The following is an 18482-nucleotide window of genomic DNA, read 5'->3' as shown; positions in this document are numbered from 1 at the left end:
ATCCTGTGTTGGACAAGCACTTCTACCCACAACGGATTTGTGTGTGTGTGTGTGTGTGTGTGTGTGTGTGTGTGTGTGTGTGTGTGTGTGTATGTGTGTGACATTATGGTGTAATTACACGGTTTGACCACTAGGCTGATGGTTGCAAAGTGCTGATACTCTTTCATAGGGTTCATTGAAGGTTGTTAAACAGGCTAAATAACATCACATAAAATAAACATTCAAACTTTATAGATTTAGGGTTATTTCCTCCTTAAATACACAAAATCCAAATAAGTTTGAGATTCATATATGCTTTGAATCTCGTCTAACATTGGAATTGGGTAGAATTTGTTTTTGACAACCAGATTGTGGAATGCAAATTTGAAGTCCAGACTAGAAGGACAAACGGACTTCCGGGTTCTACGAAAGCGCGCACGAGACGAGCGTCAGCACCACGGACAGCACCGGAACAAGGAGAACCCGGATGTACTTTCGACCAACGTATACAACACGCGTACAATTCAAGAGGAAGTAGATTCCTGATGATATATTTTAGAAAAAAATATTAAGAAAAAAAACCCAACTATATTTCCCATCATGTTTGTCCATCTCCTTCCGTCAGTGGATGTCAAATCACTCTGGTGTTCTCCACTCGAAGAAAAAAGGAACTTTAAAAGAAAATAAAAGTTGGAGCGCCTCTTATGAGGAGGAGGGGAGAGGGAGAAGAGGAGGAGGAGGAGGAGAAGAAGAAGAGGAGGAGAAGAAGAAAAAAAAGAAGGCGAGCAGAGTTTGGTGAGATCTCATTTCGCCCCCGGTGTTTGGCGGCAGCAACTTCCGGCGTCCACGAGCGCCAACCGGGAGCCGCGTGTGCCGCCTTCGCCCGCAAAACTTTCTTTCACAAACCCTCAACTCTTCTACTTTATCAAATTCTTCTTCAAGCTACTTCAAGGATGTCGAATACCTAACGTTTTTATTTTCATTTTATTTTTTTTAATTGTTTTTTTTGTTTTTTTTTTTAATATCGCCTCCGCCGCACCGGAACCGCTGCGCTCGCGCTGAGGGGAGGGGGTAAAGGTAGGGGGGAGCTAAAGAGGTTAGCAAAAAAAAAAAAAAAAAAAAAAAGGAAATAAAATGTGAGTAAGCGTCGCACTTTCCTGCCGCCGCCCGTAAACTTTCTCTCTCTTGGAGCCCAAAAGAGAGAGAAAACGTGCCAGAATGAAGCTGCGGCTCTTCTTTGCCCTCGTCTTCCTCATCGTCCAGCCGCCGGAGGGATTCTCGCGGGATTACGCCGCGCAACTCGGACACAACCTTCGCCTCCGGGTGAGGATTTACTCTATTTATTGTCTGTCTTTCCAGGTGCGCTTTCTCTTAATCCCTGCTTTTTTCTTCAGAAAGTTTCCTTTAACCCCACTCTGGACTCATCTGAAGAAGAATTTATCTTTTTAAATATTTTCCTCCTTTAATTGTCGGTTTGGATTTGATTCCCTGCGAGCGGCAGGATGTGCGGTAATATGTTGACATAGCAGAGCCAGATGAAACCTCCCGCTCCCCCCCGTGTACAGTGGGCGCATTTATATCCAGGCCCACTTCCACTCCACTCGTGAATGGCTTTGATTCAAGCTATTTTGACACAGAATACCACCTTCCCTCCACAAACACACACACACGATTACACACTCTCTCACACACAGAACACACACACTGCCCCATATCCCCTACACATTTTTTTTTCCTTAAAGAAGTTCTCCAGGAAAATGACAGCCAATGTGACATTTGAAATGACACTTTTGATCAAAGTTGCACACACACACACACATATATATATATATATATATATATATATATATATATATATATATATATATATATAAATTTATTTACATGCTCCCATGTTTGTCTTTCAGAGGGTGAGGCGTCAAAGCAAACCTGTGAAACCAGCGGTGAGTCTGACAGGAAACACGGAATCCAATAAAATAGATTATGTGTGTGTGTGTGTGTGTGTGTGTGTGTGTGTGTGTCTGTACACAGTTGGGAGATTTGATACGCTGCTGATTTTTCAGCTTTTTCTCACTTGCAAAGTATGTAGAGGTCTGTCAATTTTGTCATAGTTACTGTTCATTCAATTGTGAGTGATGGAATCCAACACAAAATTCCATAAAAACACATTGTATGATTTTTAAGTAATCAATTTGCATTTTATTGCATTGCATAAATATTTGATCACCTACCAACCAGTAAGAATTGCGGCTCTCACAAACCTATTCTGTTCTCCTTAAGCCCTCATGTTCTCCACTCATTACCTGTATTAACTGCACCAGTTCGAACTCCTTACCTGTATAGAGGACACCTGTCCACACACTCAGTCAAACAAACTCCCACCTCTCCACAATGGGCAAGACCAGAGAGCTGTGTAAGGACGTCACAGATGAAATTTTAGACCTGCACAAGGCTGGGATGGGCTACAGGGCAATAGTCAAGCAGCTTGGTGAGAAGGCAAAAACTGTTGGCACAATTATTAGAAAATGGAAGAAGCTCAAAATGATGGTCAATCTCCCTCGGTCTGTGGCATCAGTGATCATGAGGAAGGTGAGGGATCAGCCCGAAATTACACGTCTGGACCTGGTCAATGAGCTGAAGATAGCTGAGACCCAGTCTCAAAGAAAACCATTTGCAACACACTACGCCGTCGTGGATTAAAGTCCTGCAGCGCACGCAAGGTCCCTCTGCTCAAGCCAGCACGTGTCCAGGCCCGCCTGAAGTTTGCCAACGACCATCTGGATGATCCAGAAGAGGAATGGAAGGTCATGTGGTTTGATGGGACAAAAATAGAGCTTTTTGGTCTAAACTCCACTCGCCATGTTTGGAGGAAGAAGAAGGCTGAGTAAAACCCCAAGAACACCATCCCAACCGTGAAGCATGGAGGTGGAAGCATCATTCTTTGGGGATGCTTTTCTGCAAAAGGGTCAGGACAGCTTCAGCGTATTGAGGGGAGGATGGATGCGGCGATGTATCTTGCCTTTCCTCAGGAAGAACCTCGAAGATGGGCCGTGGCTGGGACCTCCATCATGACAATGACCTGAAACACACAGCTAGGGCAACTAAGGAGTGGCTCCGTAAGAGGTCTCTCAAGGTCCTGGAGTGGCCTAGCCAGTCTCCAGACCTGAACCCAATAGAAAATGTTTGGAGGGAAGAGAAAGTCCATATTGTCCAGTCATTGCCCTGAATCCTGAAGGATCTTGAGAAGATCTGTATGGGCCAAAATCCCTGCTGCAGTGTGTGCAAATGTGGTCCATAACTACAGGAAATCCCTTATCTCTTAAATGGCCAACAAAGGTTTCTGTACCAAATATTAAGTTCTGTTTTTCTGATGTAAACTGCAGGACTTATGTCATGCAATAAAAAGCAAATTAATTACCTAAAAATTATACAATATGTGTTTCAGGATTTTTGTTTAACATTCTGTCACTCACCGTTGAAGAGTACCTATGATTTACAGACCGCTTCATGCTTTGCAAGTGTGAAAAGCTAAAAAATCGGCAGTGTATATCAAATACTTGTTCTCCCCACTGTATATAGATAAAAGGTGCGTGTGTGCGTGCGTGTGTGTGTGTGCGGGTTTTGTTTCCCTGTGTGTCTATTAATTTTGTCTTTAGTTTTTTAAAAGATGTGCCCAGGAAAAGTCTTTCCTCAGAAAAAAGGAAATATTTTAGTGTCTGAATTCAACCACATCCTAAAAAAGGCTCAGTATATACAGTGAGCCTCTTTTGTGTGTGTGTGTGTGTGTGTGTGTGTGTGTGTGTGTGTGTGTGTGTGTGTGTGTGTGTGTGTGTGTGTGTGTGTGTGTGTGTGTGTGTGTGTGTGTGTGTGTGTGTGTGTGTGTGTGTGTGTGTGTGTGTGTAGCATAGCTTGTTCTAGAAGAAAGGCAGGGTTCACTCTGGACAGTAGAGACATTACAACCATTCACTCACTCATGTACAGGTCATATAGAGACATACATTCACACACCTTGCCAATGTAGCATCTCCCAGTGAACTTATAGCATGTTTTTCAAACTGTGGGAGGAAACTGCAGAGCCCAGAGGAAACCTACGCAAACACAGTGAAAACATAGAGACTCTCCACAGAAAGAGCCCTGTCGGAATCAATTTCAGCCGGCCTGGATCAGTCAAGCTGGAGATTCAGTCCGGCTGAAATCGTGGTTTTGAAACATTTTTGTGTGTGTGTGTCACCAGCTGAAGGTGACAGACTACCACGTCAGATGTTCAGTGGTCTCTCGCTACGCTGTCACGACTGTCCAGAGCTCAATTTGGAATCAGCTGGGCGTCACCAAGGAGGCCGCCTTCGAGGTGGACCTTCCCTCCTCCGCCTTCATCTCCAACTTCACCATGTAAGTCCTTCCATCCACCATTTGTTTTACCAACAAAATATCACTTTTTGTCCAATTTATGTCAAAATGAAAGGCATGTTCATCCTCCTGCTTAGACTCTGCAGCTGTGAGCATCGATCCTCATGGGGAGGTTGCAATAATATCTGTTTTAGCGGTAGTTGGCACCAGTGTTATTTTTTTGGGACCGGATCATCACATTGTTTGCTTTGAATAGATTAATTTTTTTTTCACCCATTGTGTTTTTAGTCAGTCCATTGTGTTTTAAAAACAAGCTGCTTTTACCAAAGGCTTATATGAGATGAGCATCAGGGAAAGACATCTGTTTTAAGTCAGATGGTAGAGATGTGATGATACGAGCAGACTCGGCAGGTTGAAGGGGAAGCGAGTCTTCACAAACGTATTAAAAGTTTAACCCGAAGTTTTGTCATGGCTGTGCCGATTCCTATTAAAATATAATTTCCTGCTTTGTCTCGTCTGAACAGTAGATGACAGGAATTCCTTAAAACTGTTGTTTTCTGAAGGGAGTTCTGCACTGATGTCACCACACCCCGGTGTATTTCATCCAAGCAGTTTTTGCTCTGAAAATAAGAAAACGTCGTCATATAAAATCATAATTTTAATCTTGGGATGACTAAACAAGTTACAGCATCAACATCTGTGTTTTTTTTTTTTGTTTTTTTTTTTTTTATTTGCGAGAATTGGGATATCCTCTGATGAAGGTCAGCTACCAGTTGCATAGGTCACCATGCACTGTGCCAAGCAGACCAGCAGCTGAGGTGGGTAGGAGGTCTTAAGAAAGCAGGCTGAAAAGAAAAGAACATCAATTTTTTCACTTTGCTGTAAAGATCACGATGAAGGAAAAGCTAATTCTCCACTGAAAGTCGATTTGTGCTTTTAAAAGATGTCAGTTCAAACAGAGAAACAATTGTCTCATCTGTAAAATTGCAAAAAATACGGCCCAGGAGGAATTACGTAAGGAATCCGAACATAATTGCGGAGAGGGTTTTTAACCGCGGCCCTTTTCAAATAAAAAGGCAAAAAGCTAAATATAAACAGAACAAATAAGTCAGCAAGAGCGGCCTGGTGCAGGAGCGGAAGCAGGTCAGGAGGAGGGGAACCCGAGGCCCGATGAATGCCAGGCTTTGTGAAAACCAGTCAGAAAGTTAATGGAGAAAATAACAGTCTGCCCAGGTCCCCCCCCCGGGTCCCCCCCCCTCTGACCCCCCACCCCCAGTTTACAGAGGCACCCGGCCAGGTTAGATATGCTTACATACGCACAGGTCTGCCTGTACGGACACAGAACTTCACACTGAGATTTTTTTAAGTACGTGTGAGTCTGGAAAAACTACAACTCATCACGGCCGCCACATCACTGTCCTACACACACAAGCGTGTTTTTAGCAGACTTACACACGTCTAGGTTGTGTAACTTAATAAGAAACTAGAGTTATGCAATAAGAATCTAATAAAGCAAAATGTAAAAACAATATTAAAAGTGTGTGTGTGTGCAGGTAGGGTTACAACATTTTCCACAAAATTGTGGGACGTTCTCAGGAATCAAATAAAATCAAAACGCGAATAATAATAACAATAACAGTTACTTTAGCAGGTTTTTCTTTGCTTTTTTACCTCTTTTTCTCAATGTGTTTGTTTTCCACTGGACTTGGAACAAAATAAAGCTAAAAAGAATTTTCAAATAAACTCCAATTTAAAACCCCTTTCAAGGGACAAGCCAGAAAAAAACAAGTCCAGAAAATTCAGCAAAAATCTGAAAAGAAATCACCAAAACCTTTAGCTGCGAATCACCCGACATTTTTGAAGATTTTGCACTAAAAAAAATCAAAATATGCACAAAACTCTTTGCAAGATGTCAATTAATTAATTAATTAGTTCATTAAATTAATTCTTTCATTATGTATAATTTTTATCAAGCTGTCATTGGGTTGAGAGGTGAAGTCCACTGGTTGGCAGTCGGAACCACCCCTGTCGGAATCCAACCAGGGACCTTCTTGCTTTGAGGCGAAGCGCTAATCACTGCACCAACGTGCCACCCTGTTTGCCAGACAGCGATAAAAACACAGAAACCATTGGGAAAGTTCAAAAGTTTTATTTTGTAGTGGACACATGCAAACTTTCAGAAAGTCAAAAAGATTGACAGATGTTTCGACTGATGTGAGGCTGCGGTGTAAACAGTGTGAAGTGACAAAACCAAAAGGCCGTCGCAGTCGCTCTATTGAAATACAGGGGAAAAAGTATCATGGAAGGAAGAGATGGGAGTTTTTATTTTTCCTTGTAATACCCCTCTATCACCACTGCTACCCCACCCTCCTTCAATACCCTTCCAACCCCCAAGGTTCAGGCTAAAAGCTTTAGTTCTTTTTCCTTTTTTGGTTGAGACATTGAGCAATAGTACAGCATCTAGACGGAAAAGAAGTGTTGCATTTAATGTGTGTGTGTGTGAGAGAGAGAGAGACCTAGAACTGTGTGTTCTCTGTGTGGGACACCAGAGCACTGCCTGGCCTCACTTCAGCAAACAGGCGCCTCCATTTTCCCTCTCATGCCACTCAGCCTCTGTGCCTCCAACAAGCGCCGCTTCATGCCGTCAGGTTTATTTTGATTAACCCTTGAAGCCTCTCGCTTTGGATGTTTTTATTCAATGAAGCTGACCTTAATTTAGCACCTGGTCATGTGACATTGGCAACCATTGGTGGGGGGTAGGAGGGCGCAAGATGGCCCTCTGAGCTCCATCAGCCAGCTCTTCATGCGCTAAATCCTGTTTTTAGAGGGAAATTAGTCCTTTCCACTTACCCCTGCCATGACCCCGCGCCCCCCTCCTCACAAGCTTTGCGCCACCAACCTAAAAACAGGTAATGCGGTTTTGTGAGACGGCTTTGTGGTGGAGCCGGAAATACAGGGCGGCAAAGTAGGGTGCATCGCCCGGGCGGTTTGCTGAAACATAATCCAGCCACTGTGAGTCAAGCTGTGGTTGCCTCCCCAACAGCACCTCCAACGGCAAGGTGTACGTGGCCCAGGTGAAGGAGCGAGCCGCTGCCAGGAAAATCTATGATGACGCCAAGAGACAAGGGAAAACGGCCGGACTCGTCGCGACCAAGTCAGTCCCAGGAAATTCACGCTTATCAGCTGATTTTACAAACAGTATAGTTCTTAAAAGTTTTGTGTTTATTAAAAAACATACATATCTTTCTCTTCTATCTATATTTTGGTATTAGCAACTACAAATCTAGAAATCCCTATTAAATGCCCTGTGCTTGTTTTGCTTCTGTCATGAGGGAATGCTGCAAACACCAAAAACAGCAGTTGCAGGACCGAAGTCTTGGGACATCATTTCCAGTGCCCCGTTTTATTCTTTTTTATTTGGTGGCAGTCTATGTCACTCCACCAGAAAGTTCGTCCTCAGTAATGCTTTTGTGCAATTTTATTCCCAAGTTTGATGTTTTTTGTAATGTTGGTTTATGAGCCAAACTTAAACCCAACTTTTTAAAGTCAGAATCGATCAGCAGCTTGTATTGAAAGGCCCCCCGACCTCAAACTTCGATCTACAGGGTTGAAAAGTAGATTCTCTGACTACTAGTTGGCAGCAGTGTTTCTAACAAAAGACCCCCAAGATCTCAAGTTCTGTCAACATCAAACTTTTGAGAAAGTACGGAATACAGACTGTTTTTTTTTTTTTTGTTTTTTATTTCCAGAGAAAGGGAGATTGAGAAGTTTCGTGTGGCGGTGAGCATCCCGCCAGGAGCCCACGTGTCCTTCTCACTGTCCTACGAGGATCTGCTGCCACGGCGACTGGGACGTTATGAGCTCAGCGTGGCCCTGAGGCCCGGCCAGCTGGTCCGGAACCTCACCTTGGAGGTGACCGTCACGGAACGAACGGGCATCAGCTTCGTCAAGGTCCTGCCGCTGAAGACGAACCGGCTGCTGTCCAACAGCGCTCAAGGTAAAGCCGGTCAGGGCACCAGATGAGCAGCAATCGGAGCGGCGAAAAAAATTGTCTGAAAGTGTGTGTCGGAAAGACATCAGGCTGTCAATCAGAATACCGTCAGGAAATCGGTCAAAAAATCAGGCAATCAAGAGTGTCAGAAAAGAAATAAACAATATCTATCTGCAACTTTCAAAAAACTCAAATTGTTCTTCATTATTGCACCACGGATGAATCAATATAATAATGGTCTAAATATAGATGAGAACCAGAAACTATTTAAAAAAAACACCAGAACTCAATTAAATTATCTTAATTTCATCTCAAATAATCAAGAAATTCCCTTCAAGATACCTGTCAAAAAAAAAAATCCCAAGTATGACGAGGAAACATATTAACAACAAAAAAAAACAAAACAAAACAGCCCGAATACATTGGAAAACGATTTCCTAAAAATCAGAAGTAACTTAAAAAGGAACAAAAACAGGCCTTATTGTTGTAGATTTGAATCTGCGCTCTGCTCCCGCAGGGGATGCCGGCCCCCCCGCTGCCACTCACGTTGAGCGGACGTCCTGCTGCGCCAGGGTCCGTTACAGCCCGTCCCTCCAGCAGCAGAACGCCATCTCGTCCAAGGGCCTCAACGCCGAATTCGTCCTCCAGTATGACGTAGACCTAAAGGACCTCTTGGGCGACGTCCAGGTGGGAGACACCCCCCCCCCCACTACTCTCACACACAAACACATACATACATACATAAATACATGCTGCATGTATCAATCCAAGCACCTCGCCCTCCTGTTTCCTTCCTTTCAGGCATTTGACGGCTACTTCGTTCATTACTTTGCGCCCAGGGGACTTCCCGTAGTTCCCAAGGATGTCATATTTGTCATCGACGTCAGCGGCTCCATGATCGGCACCAAAATGAAACAGGTAAAGTGGGCGAACTGGAGTGAGATACGTCACATGGGCGTAGTCATGTACACAGACTGGATTTTGAACCTAGCAAAGTGCAAAAAATGTTAAATTTTGGAATTTTGTACACTGGAATCTTGACTTACAAGTGCACCGCTTTACAAAATTTTTTTATTGCTTTGTGATACGAGCCGGGATCTGTCAGAAGGCACAACACAGATGGCATCGAAAGAGGCATTTAAAGCCAGTAAGGGATGATTTGATCATTTTAAAAAGTGGACTAGCTAAATTAAGTTTAGCAATAAAAAGTTTCCGCTACTCTTTCCCCTAACTTCATTGTAAGGCTCATCAACTCTATTGTTGCTGCAATTGCCGCTCTGTTTCCAAACACACCTTCCTCCTCTCCGTCTGCGACTCACCGTAGCCCAATTTCCACTGGTACGCTCTAGGTCATTGGTACCAATGTTGGTCGTTGTTATGGTCGGTATGAGATTACTAGGTTTAATTTTCATGTTTGGTTTTGCGCCGGATGCCCTTCCTCGCGCAACCCTCTGCATTTATTGGCGCCTGGGACCGGCTCAGTGAAACACCGGCCGATGCAGCTCTGAGGCTGCATTCCTACTTTCTCTGTTATTATTATTTATTATGCTTTATGTAGTATTTAAAAAGTCGATTTTTCTTATTTAAGGTGGTGTTTTTGATGGGTGGAAAGGATTAATAGCATTTCAATTTTTAATGGTGAGATTCAGTTTAATATACAAGCAAATTGAGCTATGAGTTTGGTCACAAGACGAATTAAACTCGTAAGTCAAGGTAATACTGTACTATCTTTTACATTTTAATATTGCAATTTTATCAAATTGAAAGTTTTAATCAAATGATTCATATAATATATCCTGAAAGCGACATAATCAGTGCCTTAACGTAGATGTCCAGCTTGGATAGAGTAAACAGTATAGTTTTCATATTAGCCAACTACAATTGTATGACATAGGTAAAAAAAAGATATCCTGATACATCCATGTTGGTTATTTCTTCATAAAATACTTTCTATGAATAAAAGAACCTCCCAGTTCTAAACTGCTGGTTTCACTCCTCTGCGTGCTCTCTATGTTTTCCTAACTTCTCTCCAACGTTCCGCTTACTGAAAAAAAAAATGTTGTTGTTGTCTGTCAGTAGACGAAGCAGGCCATGAGCACCATCCTCGGAGACCTTCGAGAGGGCGATCACTTCAACATCATCACCTTCTCTGACAAAGTTCACACGTGGCGCAGAGGCCGAACGGTCCGGGCCACTCGGCAGAACGTGCGAGACGCCAAGGACTTCGTGAGGAAGATCATGGCAGAGGGATGTGAGTCTTGATTTCGTTGATCTCGTTTTCCCAAAAAAAAAAAAAAATAGGATCTGCGTGTTCTCAGCATTTCGATGTCCACTTGTGGTCTCAGGGACGAACATCAACGCTGCCCTGCTCTCGGCCGCCCAGCTGGTCAATCCATCGTCCCCTGATTCGTCCAAAAAGAGCGCCTCCCCTCGCGTCCCGCTGGTGATTTTCCTCACCGACGGGGAGGCAACTATTGGCGTAACAGCTGGGGAAACCATCATCAGCAACGCCAAGAAGGCGCTCGGCTCCGCCTCCCTGTTTGGGCTCGCCTTTGGCGACGACGCCGACTTCCTTCTGCTAAAACGCCTGGCTCTGTACAACCGCGGCGTGGCTCGGATGGTGTACGAGGACGCGGACGCCGCCCTGCAGCTAAAGGGCTTCTACGACGAGGTGGCGAGCCCCCTGCTGTCGGACATCCAGCTGACATACCTGGACGACCAGGCCTTCGATGTCACGCGCTCCTTGTTCCCCAACTACTTCCAGGGCTCCGAACTGGTGGTGGCAGGCAGGGTCAAGCCCGGTGTCAGAGATCTGAAAGTCACATTATCTGCGACGGATCTGAAAAAAAAACGTCAAGCTGGAGAATGACGTTCTGGTCTCGGAGAATGCCACGGCAGGTCTTTTGGACTGTTCCGCCGGTTTGGAAGGAATCTCCAGTTTTGTGCATCGTCTCTGGGCGTACTTCACTATCAAAGAGCTGCTACTCGCCAAGCTGAACACGACGGATGCTGCCGCTCAGAGGCTTCTGTCGGAGAAGGCCACCAACCTCTCCCTGAAGTACAACTTCGTCACGCCCGTCACGTCCTTGGTCGTGGTGAAGCCGGAAGAAGAGGAAGCGCAGGCAATGACCGCCAAACCCACTGTTGCGGCCACAGTCACCACACCAGCAACTACGACCACCACCAAACACCCCGTCGCTGGCGCAGGGAAGAGGCCCGTCCCGAGGCCGAGCAAACATAGACCTGACCCTCCTCAGCCTCCACCCAGAGTCGCCGTAAACAGGGGGAAAAAACCCTTGTCGCCACTTTCCACCACAAAAACTACAAGCTCGTCCAAAAAAACAACCACCACCTCCAGCCCTGGCTCTACCAGACACCCTGCAGCCACCAGATCCCCCCCTGCTCCTTTCTCCGGCAAGAAGCCCGCCGCTGCCCGAAATGAGTCCAAATCTGCCGCTCCAGCGCCTGCTGGAAAGATCTCCAACTCCCTGAAAAGCGTGGCACCTCCAGCACCCGGACGGGTGTCCACCCCCGCACTCGGCACGACGAAAACAACGCCTCCCCCGACGACCACAGTGTCAACAGCCACCAGCAGTAGCAGTAGCGCACCTGCCCTCAACCCCGATCCTGTGACGACCCCGGCGAGGCCGCTCGCCCCCCCGCCCAGCACCGACAACCCTCCTATCCCCCCTCCGGAGGTGGAGAACGGCACATCGCCCCCAGACCTTCCTGAGATCACCACCCCCCGCCTGCAGCCCACGCTGACTACATCCCCCCCTGCGCCGGCCCCGGCCCCGGGGCTGGAGGGCAATGACGTGAACTTGGCCGTGGACCCGGACGTGCACGTGGCCACCCTGGTGTCAGCGACCTTTGCCCCCATGCCTGGTGTGACGGATGGGCCGCAGCTGTGGGAGGCAGCGGGGCTCCTGGGTTGGTTTCCGCTCTGTTCCGAAACAAGAGAGACTGAAATTTGGGAAACCTCAGCCCTGCTTCTAACGCTCTGTTCTTTGTCTCCTCGCCAGATGTCTCAAGTTCCATTCAAGTCCAGAGAAAAGGTGACCTTTAGTTTTCTCTTAACAGAGTTTAGATTTAGAAATCTGATTCATAGATATGATCTAAATGTGGACTTTTTTGGTGTCACATTCCCTTTTTATCACAATCAATTTTACAAAAGCATGGCTCAAGAAGACCCCAAATGAAGGTTTTCCCTAGCTGAGTCGCCCGGGATAGCGCTCGATGCTGAGCGCCTGCCGAGACCCAAGGGCAACATGGGTCCCCCTTCCCTCGGATTCACCACCCATAGGAGGGGCCATTGGAGTCAGGTGCAGTCTTAGCTCGGTGGTGGCCGGAGGGGGGAGCCTTGACAGTCCGAACCGCAGCTGCAGTTCGAATGTTGCCTCTCTGGCGGGGAAGGAGCCTGAGGTTGTACGGAAGCTGAGAGGTTCTGGCTAGACGTAGCCTCTGGACCCAGGCCTCTCGAGAGGGGTTGGACTTTTTTCCACTCTGTAGTTGCCCCTGGTGAAAGGTGCCGGGCAGGTTGATAGAATTTAATTGAATCAAACTTTATTAATCCAGAAGGAAATTCTTTTGCCAGATTGGTGCAACGTGATATAAAACGGGATATTGATTTTATTGCTGTCAGGTTTCCAAAAAAAAGTGTGGGCATATCGATTGCCCCCTTGCTCGCCGCCTACAAGTCGGAGTCGACCTTGTGGATGGGAGGGTAGCCTACCGCTACCTGCCGCAGTTCAATGATCAACTTTGTGGTCATATCATTGGACCTGAGGCACAAGTGACGAGAGGGGCTGAGCTGTCAGCTGATCACCACCTGAACGTGAGCTGGCTATGATTGTGGACCTGGCAGACCCAAATGCATTGTGAGGGTTGTGAACATCTAGCAGAGTCCCCTGTCAGAAAGAGTTTTAACTCCCACCTCCAGCAGAGCTTCAACCACATCCCGGGGGAGACGGGGGGACACTGAGTCCAAGTGTTCTGTACCTCCATCGATGTGGCAACAGATCGGAGTTGTGGCCATAAAGTGGTCGGTGCCTGTTGAGGCAGTAACCCCCGAACCTGTCGGTGGACACCAGGGGTTGGAGATACCGTCAAGCTGAAGGAGTCCTATCAAGCTTCTCTGGCCCGTTGGGCTCCGGAGGCAGCTGACAGGTACCGGTAGTTGTGGTGGTTGCTGAGGCAAAAACTCGGGCATGGGTTGAGTTTGGTGAAGCCATGGAGAATGACCTCAAGCTGGGACATTGTGGCTCTGTGGAAGGAGAACTTCCAAGTTCTCCTCAACCCCAATGACATGCGTTCCAACAAGGCAGCAGAGACGGGGGTTGTTGAACATCAGGTTTTCATCCTGGCCGTGGAACAGTAGACCAACTCCGCACCCTCGGCAGGGTCCCAACCAGTCTACATGTGTTTTGTGGACCTGGAGAACCGTGTCCCGTGGGGGGACTTCTGTGGGGGCTGCTCCAAAAGTATGGGGTACTGAACCCTGTACTCTGGGCCGTTGTTCCTTGTATGATCAGTGCCAGAGCAGGGTCGGCGTTGCCAGTTTTAAGTCTGACCCGTTTTTCCAGTGAAGGTTGGACTCCGCCAGGTGTGTCCTTTGTCACCAATTCTGTCCATAACTTTTATGGACAGAATTTCCTGGCACGAGGTAAAGCTGCCTTTCTATAGGAGCAGAAAGTATAGGACGAATCTCAGCTCAATGTGGGCAGCCTTCTGCTTTGACCAGTTGAGGCAGGAACACTAGAGACACGGGAGATAGGAGGTTTGTGAGGGACAGCGACAAATGATCTCATACTAGTAGTAATAACACTAACATCGGCACAATAATAGCTGACATGATGCAATAATAGCTTTAAAAACCCTCTCCAGGCAGATGTTGCAGATTTGCGACAGCCAAATATCAGATTTTTCCTGCAACTACAACTTAATTTGAGCCTGAGAGGGTTAATGCTCATAAAAGAATATGTCAATGGTGGATGCCTGGCATTATTGCTAGAGTAAATTCAGCCATGCATCCTGGGAGCCTGCAAAATCAGAGGTAGGAGGTTACTATTAATTACAAAAAGCAAAGTTCTTTTTAGATTTCTCCTCTTGATTCAGATAGTTTCAATGATAAGGACTCAAAACAAAAACGTAAAGGACCCTAGAATGTCTCAGTGTATACAAACCTTCATGTGAATACGATTAAGCAATAAAAACAATAAATGGAAAACGTGACATATGAGCGGTTGAAACTCAATAAAAATAACAATCGGAATCATGATAGAGATGGCATTACAACACATAGATTTAACGAAAGATAAACTAGTTACATTGTGTTGAAAAGAACTGCCGTTTCTGTTTTTATATGAAATGAGTCAAATAGTCATGCAAAGACCCTGAACGCATGTCCTAATCTTGCCCTACCTGGGTTTTTCCAGACTCCGATGCCACCTACGACTACGACTACAACCTCAACTACGGCGCCTGTGAGTTTCATTCATCCGAAGCGGCTTTCTCCTCCTCTTTCTCTTCTTATTTTTCCCCCCCAAACAGCAGGATATTAAAAATATTTCCCCCCCGGTGTCTGTTTTCCAGGGGATGATCTTACGGAGACCTCGGGTAGGTATCCAGAGCCTCGAACTCCGATGTCGTGTTGTTCGCGGTTCCTATTTGCGTGACACATCCCGTCCTGTGGTTGCTTTCAGCGCCTCGGAGCGACGACGACTGTCCTTCACCCCAATGTCTTGTGCTTTTAGAGCCCTCAGCCCAACTGAGCACCGAGCACTTCGTCTCGTCTGGTCAAGAGCCTTCCTTACTTATTAGTGTCAATATTCAAAATTACATCCGAGAAGTCAGAGCTCATGTCTTATGTGTTGTATTTTTTTTTTTTTTTTAATTCTGCAGTTGATGGAGACCCTCATTTCATGGTCCAGCTGCCAAATAAGCACCAGAACTTGTGTTTCACAGTGGACGGCAGAGCCAACGATGTCGTCCGGCTATTAGAGGATCCGGAGAAAAGTACGCCTGGGCTAGCAGTGCTATGCTAAGCTAGCTCCTCTATTTCCGATTGACCACTTTGACCGGAGCAACATTTTTTTTTCAGGGTTTGATCCTGAGGAAGCCAAGTCTATATACATTTTTGGGGCAAAATTAGCATGAGAGCACGGAAGATTTCGGCAGGGGGTTAAAAAAGGAGAAAAAAAAAAAACATAAAAATGTTTAGATGTTGAATTTAAAATCCGTCCAATTTGCTTCCATCCTGTAAGTACCAGGGACATCCTGTGATGGGAAAAAAAAAAACTTTGCAAATACTTGAAAATCTTAAGATCCCAGATCATAGTAAAATACAATTTTCCTTGTGGCTGAAATTAGTATTACAATAGGAATTCAATTAATTACCTATGCAGCCAAAAGGGAATAAATTCATAAGAATCTGCCTGCGCCGGACTCTGTGACCTGGTCTGTGACCTTTTGACCTTCCAGGCATCATCGTAGATGGCCATCTGACCGGAGCGCCCGCCAAACATGGCGCCGAAAACCGCCCCCGCACCTACTTCGACCGGCTCACCGTCTCCCTGGGCAGCGGCGGCGTCACAATCATCCTGTCGCTGGACGGCGTGGTGGTGGAAGGGGAGGGGCGAGACACGCTCGCCATCAATCAGACGGCGTCGCTGACCAGGCAGGGGGCGACGATCACCGTGGACAACCACCGGCGCTGCTGGATCGAGCCAGCGAAGAATGTGCGCTTCTTGGTCCTGTTCCATCGCTACAAACACCCCAGCTACCTGCAGATGGCGCACTTGGGTTTTTACATCGCACACGGACGAGGGCTGTCCGCCTCGACACAAGGCCTGCTGGGTAATCACACGCGCACGTCGGTGTATATTAACTGTTAAACTGGATTACTGTTAGTATTGTCAGACGCCACAGCAGATGACCTGGGTTTGGGCCTTCTACATCAGGGCGCTGGCAGAAATAACAGCTCGACAACACGGCCGGTGGGCAAGACCAGATATTTATTTTCCAAAACCCAACGCCGGTAAATACTTTTCTTGTAAAGAGGTCAAACTCTTAACCCACCGCCAGATAAGATGGTCTGTGGCAGTGAAGATGATACTCCATTTAGGTGCTGTGAGGATTTTTCTCTCTGGGGAGGTTAGTTGCGTTCAAGGTTAGAACCGCCGTCCGAAACCAGTAAGCAAGTTGACTCAAGACTAAAGTGGCTGGAATGGTTTGGTGTCTATATGCGAACCTGTGATTTACAGCTTACCAGTGTCAACAGGGATTTTATGTCCTGAAACCTGCATCATAAAATTCATCAGGGCCTTAAAAGCATTTATAAAAAAAAAAGAGAAAAAAAAAAAAGTAACATTTCACAAAGACCCATGTCGTAGAAACATCAGCTACCCCGTTTTTAAAATCAAACAGTTGTAATAAAAATAACATTTTAAATCATTGAATTCACAAAAAAAATTGACCTGATATTGAAGTTTGTTTGGGTTTAACCATGGCTGACTATATTGTAATTATAAAAAGAAAATACTCTTGAAGAACCCTTCGGCTCAAATAATATTGAGCTATCTTCTATCTGTCGGCTCTTACTGGAACACTGGATCTCATATTTCTGTCCCGTACTCCCCCCCCCAGGACAGTTCCAGCATGCCGATATGAGTGTAACAGAGGCAGAGCACCGCCCAGGCGAGGGAGTCCATTGGGAACACGGTGAGGGAGTTTTGTCCCTGGGGATCCTGAGACGGGGGTCGCAGCTGCTGCCTGTGACCCTGCAAGACAAGCTGCTGAAGGACACGGTGCTGAGGCGACACTCGGACCAGTGCTGGGTGGTTCCCAAGGCCCGGATCCAGGCGCTCCTGGGCCACCCCTACGAGAGCTACGTGGTGGACCGGGTGAAATTCTAGCCGAGGCGGCTCCGCCCCGGGCCGCTCGCCGCACACCTGAGCCCGGACGCTCTCACCAGCATCGGTTATTTGACAAGAGGACCGACAGGAAGCGGGACACGGCCGAGCTGCGGCTCGAGGTGTAACGTTCTGTTGTGTCGAGCAGCGGAGCAGAAAAAGGGCGTCGGGGGAAGGCGAGGAGGGGAAGCGACAGCGGCTATGATGAAATGGAAAACCGCAGAGGCGGAAACAAAAAAATATAACTGGACAAACACGATTCTCACGCGCCCTGGAAAAAAAACCTCGAATTCAGCGCGACCATTTTTCAGTTGTGCAAAATGAAAGGTTACGCGGAAGAAAAAGGAAAATGTGCATCGGCCTTCAAAATGTTTTAAACAGGTGATGTCAGTCAACCGGACGTTTGCTGCTGATATCAATATTTACGAAAGGAAAGAAATTGATCAGCTTTTAACTCTATCCAAGAACTGTTTTATTTCTTTCCCTAGGTTCTATCATTTTAGCAGGAAATAAGAGTCAGGTTGACGCTTAATGTTGCTATGGACTTAAAAGTGATACAATATCACACTTGGTTTGTTGACAACTTTGAAACAACTTCATGTCAACATCGAACCAAGTGGTCAGATGTCCCGACACCGACCTCACACCCTGCATTCAACCAAATACCCACGTCCGAACAACGTTTGCAAGGAATGTAGACAGACAAACTGATCAGGTTTTTGACAGGTTAAATATTGATCAGTGAAAGTTTCATATATTGATACTGACACTGACCTGCTATTGACTGATGGGTGTTCTACCAGCCTGCTTCTGTTCTGGATCATATCTATCCAATGAACCCTGAGATTATTACTTTAAAAAAAAAAAAACAGCGAGTTGTTCATTTTGAGTGACTTACTGTCTTGTTTTGTCTTGTTTATATTTACCGTCACCGCTTAATGAATGATTAATCAATGGAATAACCGATAAATAAGCCAATGAATAAAGCGATCAATAACTGCAGCTCCGACAAAGACTGATCTTTCAGCACGTCTGGAGAGCGGTTGACCTTGCGGTGCCAAGAACCTCCAAAGGGTACAGACACCCAAGGCTTGAGCACGGATGGTGGGGGTTCTCTGTCTCTGGGTGGCAGTGCGCTCACGTCGGCATGGCAACCACAAAATGTCCGCATGTGGCGCAGCAGCTGTTGCTTCACAGCGTTGGCTGAGGATCATCAGGAGATCATTTCCACCTTCCAACTCCGCCGTCGTCTGTCA

The 18482-nt window shown here is 46.3% G+C and overlaps 1 protein-coding gene across 1 annotated transcript; it reads left to right on the top strand.

Annotated features, from left to right (window-relative positions):
- The first annotated feature begins 715 nt into the window (after positions 1-715).
- Positions 716-18206, top strand: itih6 (inter-alpha-trypsin inhibitor heavy chain family member 6). The gene is given in 17 exon segments (XM_086159398.1): positions 716-1302; positions 1887-1922; positions 4214-4368; positions 7370-7480; positions 8076-8323; positions 8835-9004; positions 9119-9235; positions 10397-10568; positions 10663-11168; positions 11170-12247; positions 12340-12372; positions 14752-14799; positions 14909-14932; positions 15019-15111; positions 15218-15331; positions 15797-16171; positions 16961-18206. Coding segments are annotated over 17 exon segments (3654 nt in total). The 5' UTR covers positions 716-1197; the 3' UTR covers positions 17230-18206.
- Positions 18207-18482: the final 276 nt, after the last annotated feature.

This window comes from Fistularia commersonii, chromosome 14, assembly GCF_037954325.1.
Source record: "Fistularia commersonii isolate RoL2024-O1a breed Wild chromosome 14, RoL_Fcom_v1.0, whole genome shotgun sequence".
Lineage (NCBI taxonomy): Eukaryota > Metazoa > Chordata > Actinopteri > Syngnathiformes > Fistulariidae > Fistularia > Fistularia commersonii.
The sequence above is the reverse complement of the archived record's forward strand: the minus strand, read 5'-3'. Positions and strand labels throughout refer to the sequence as shown.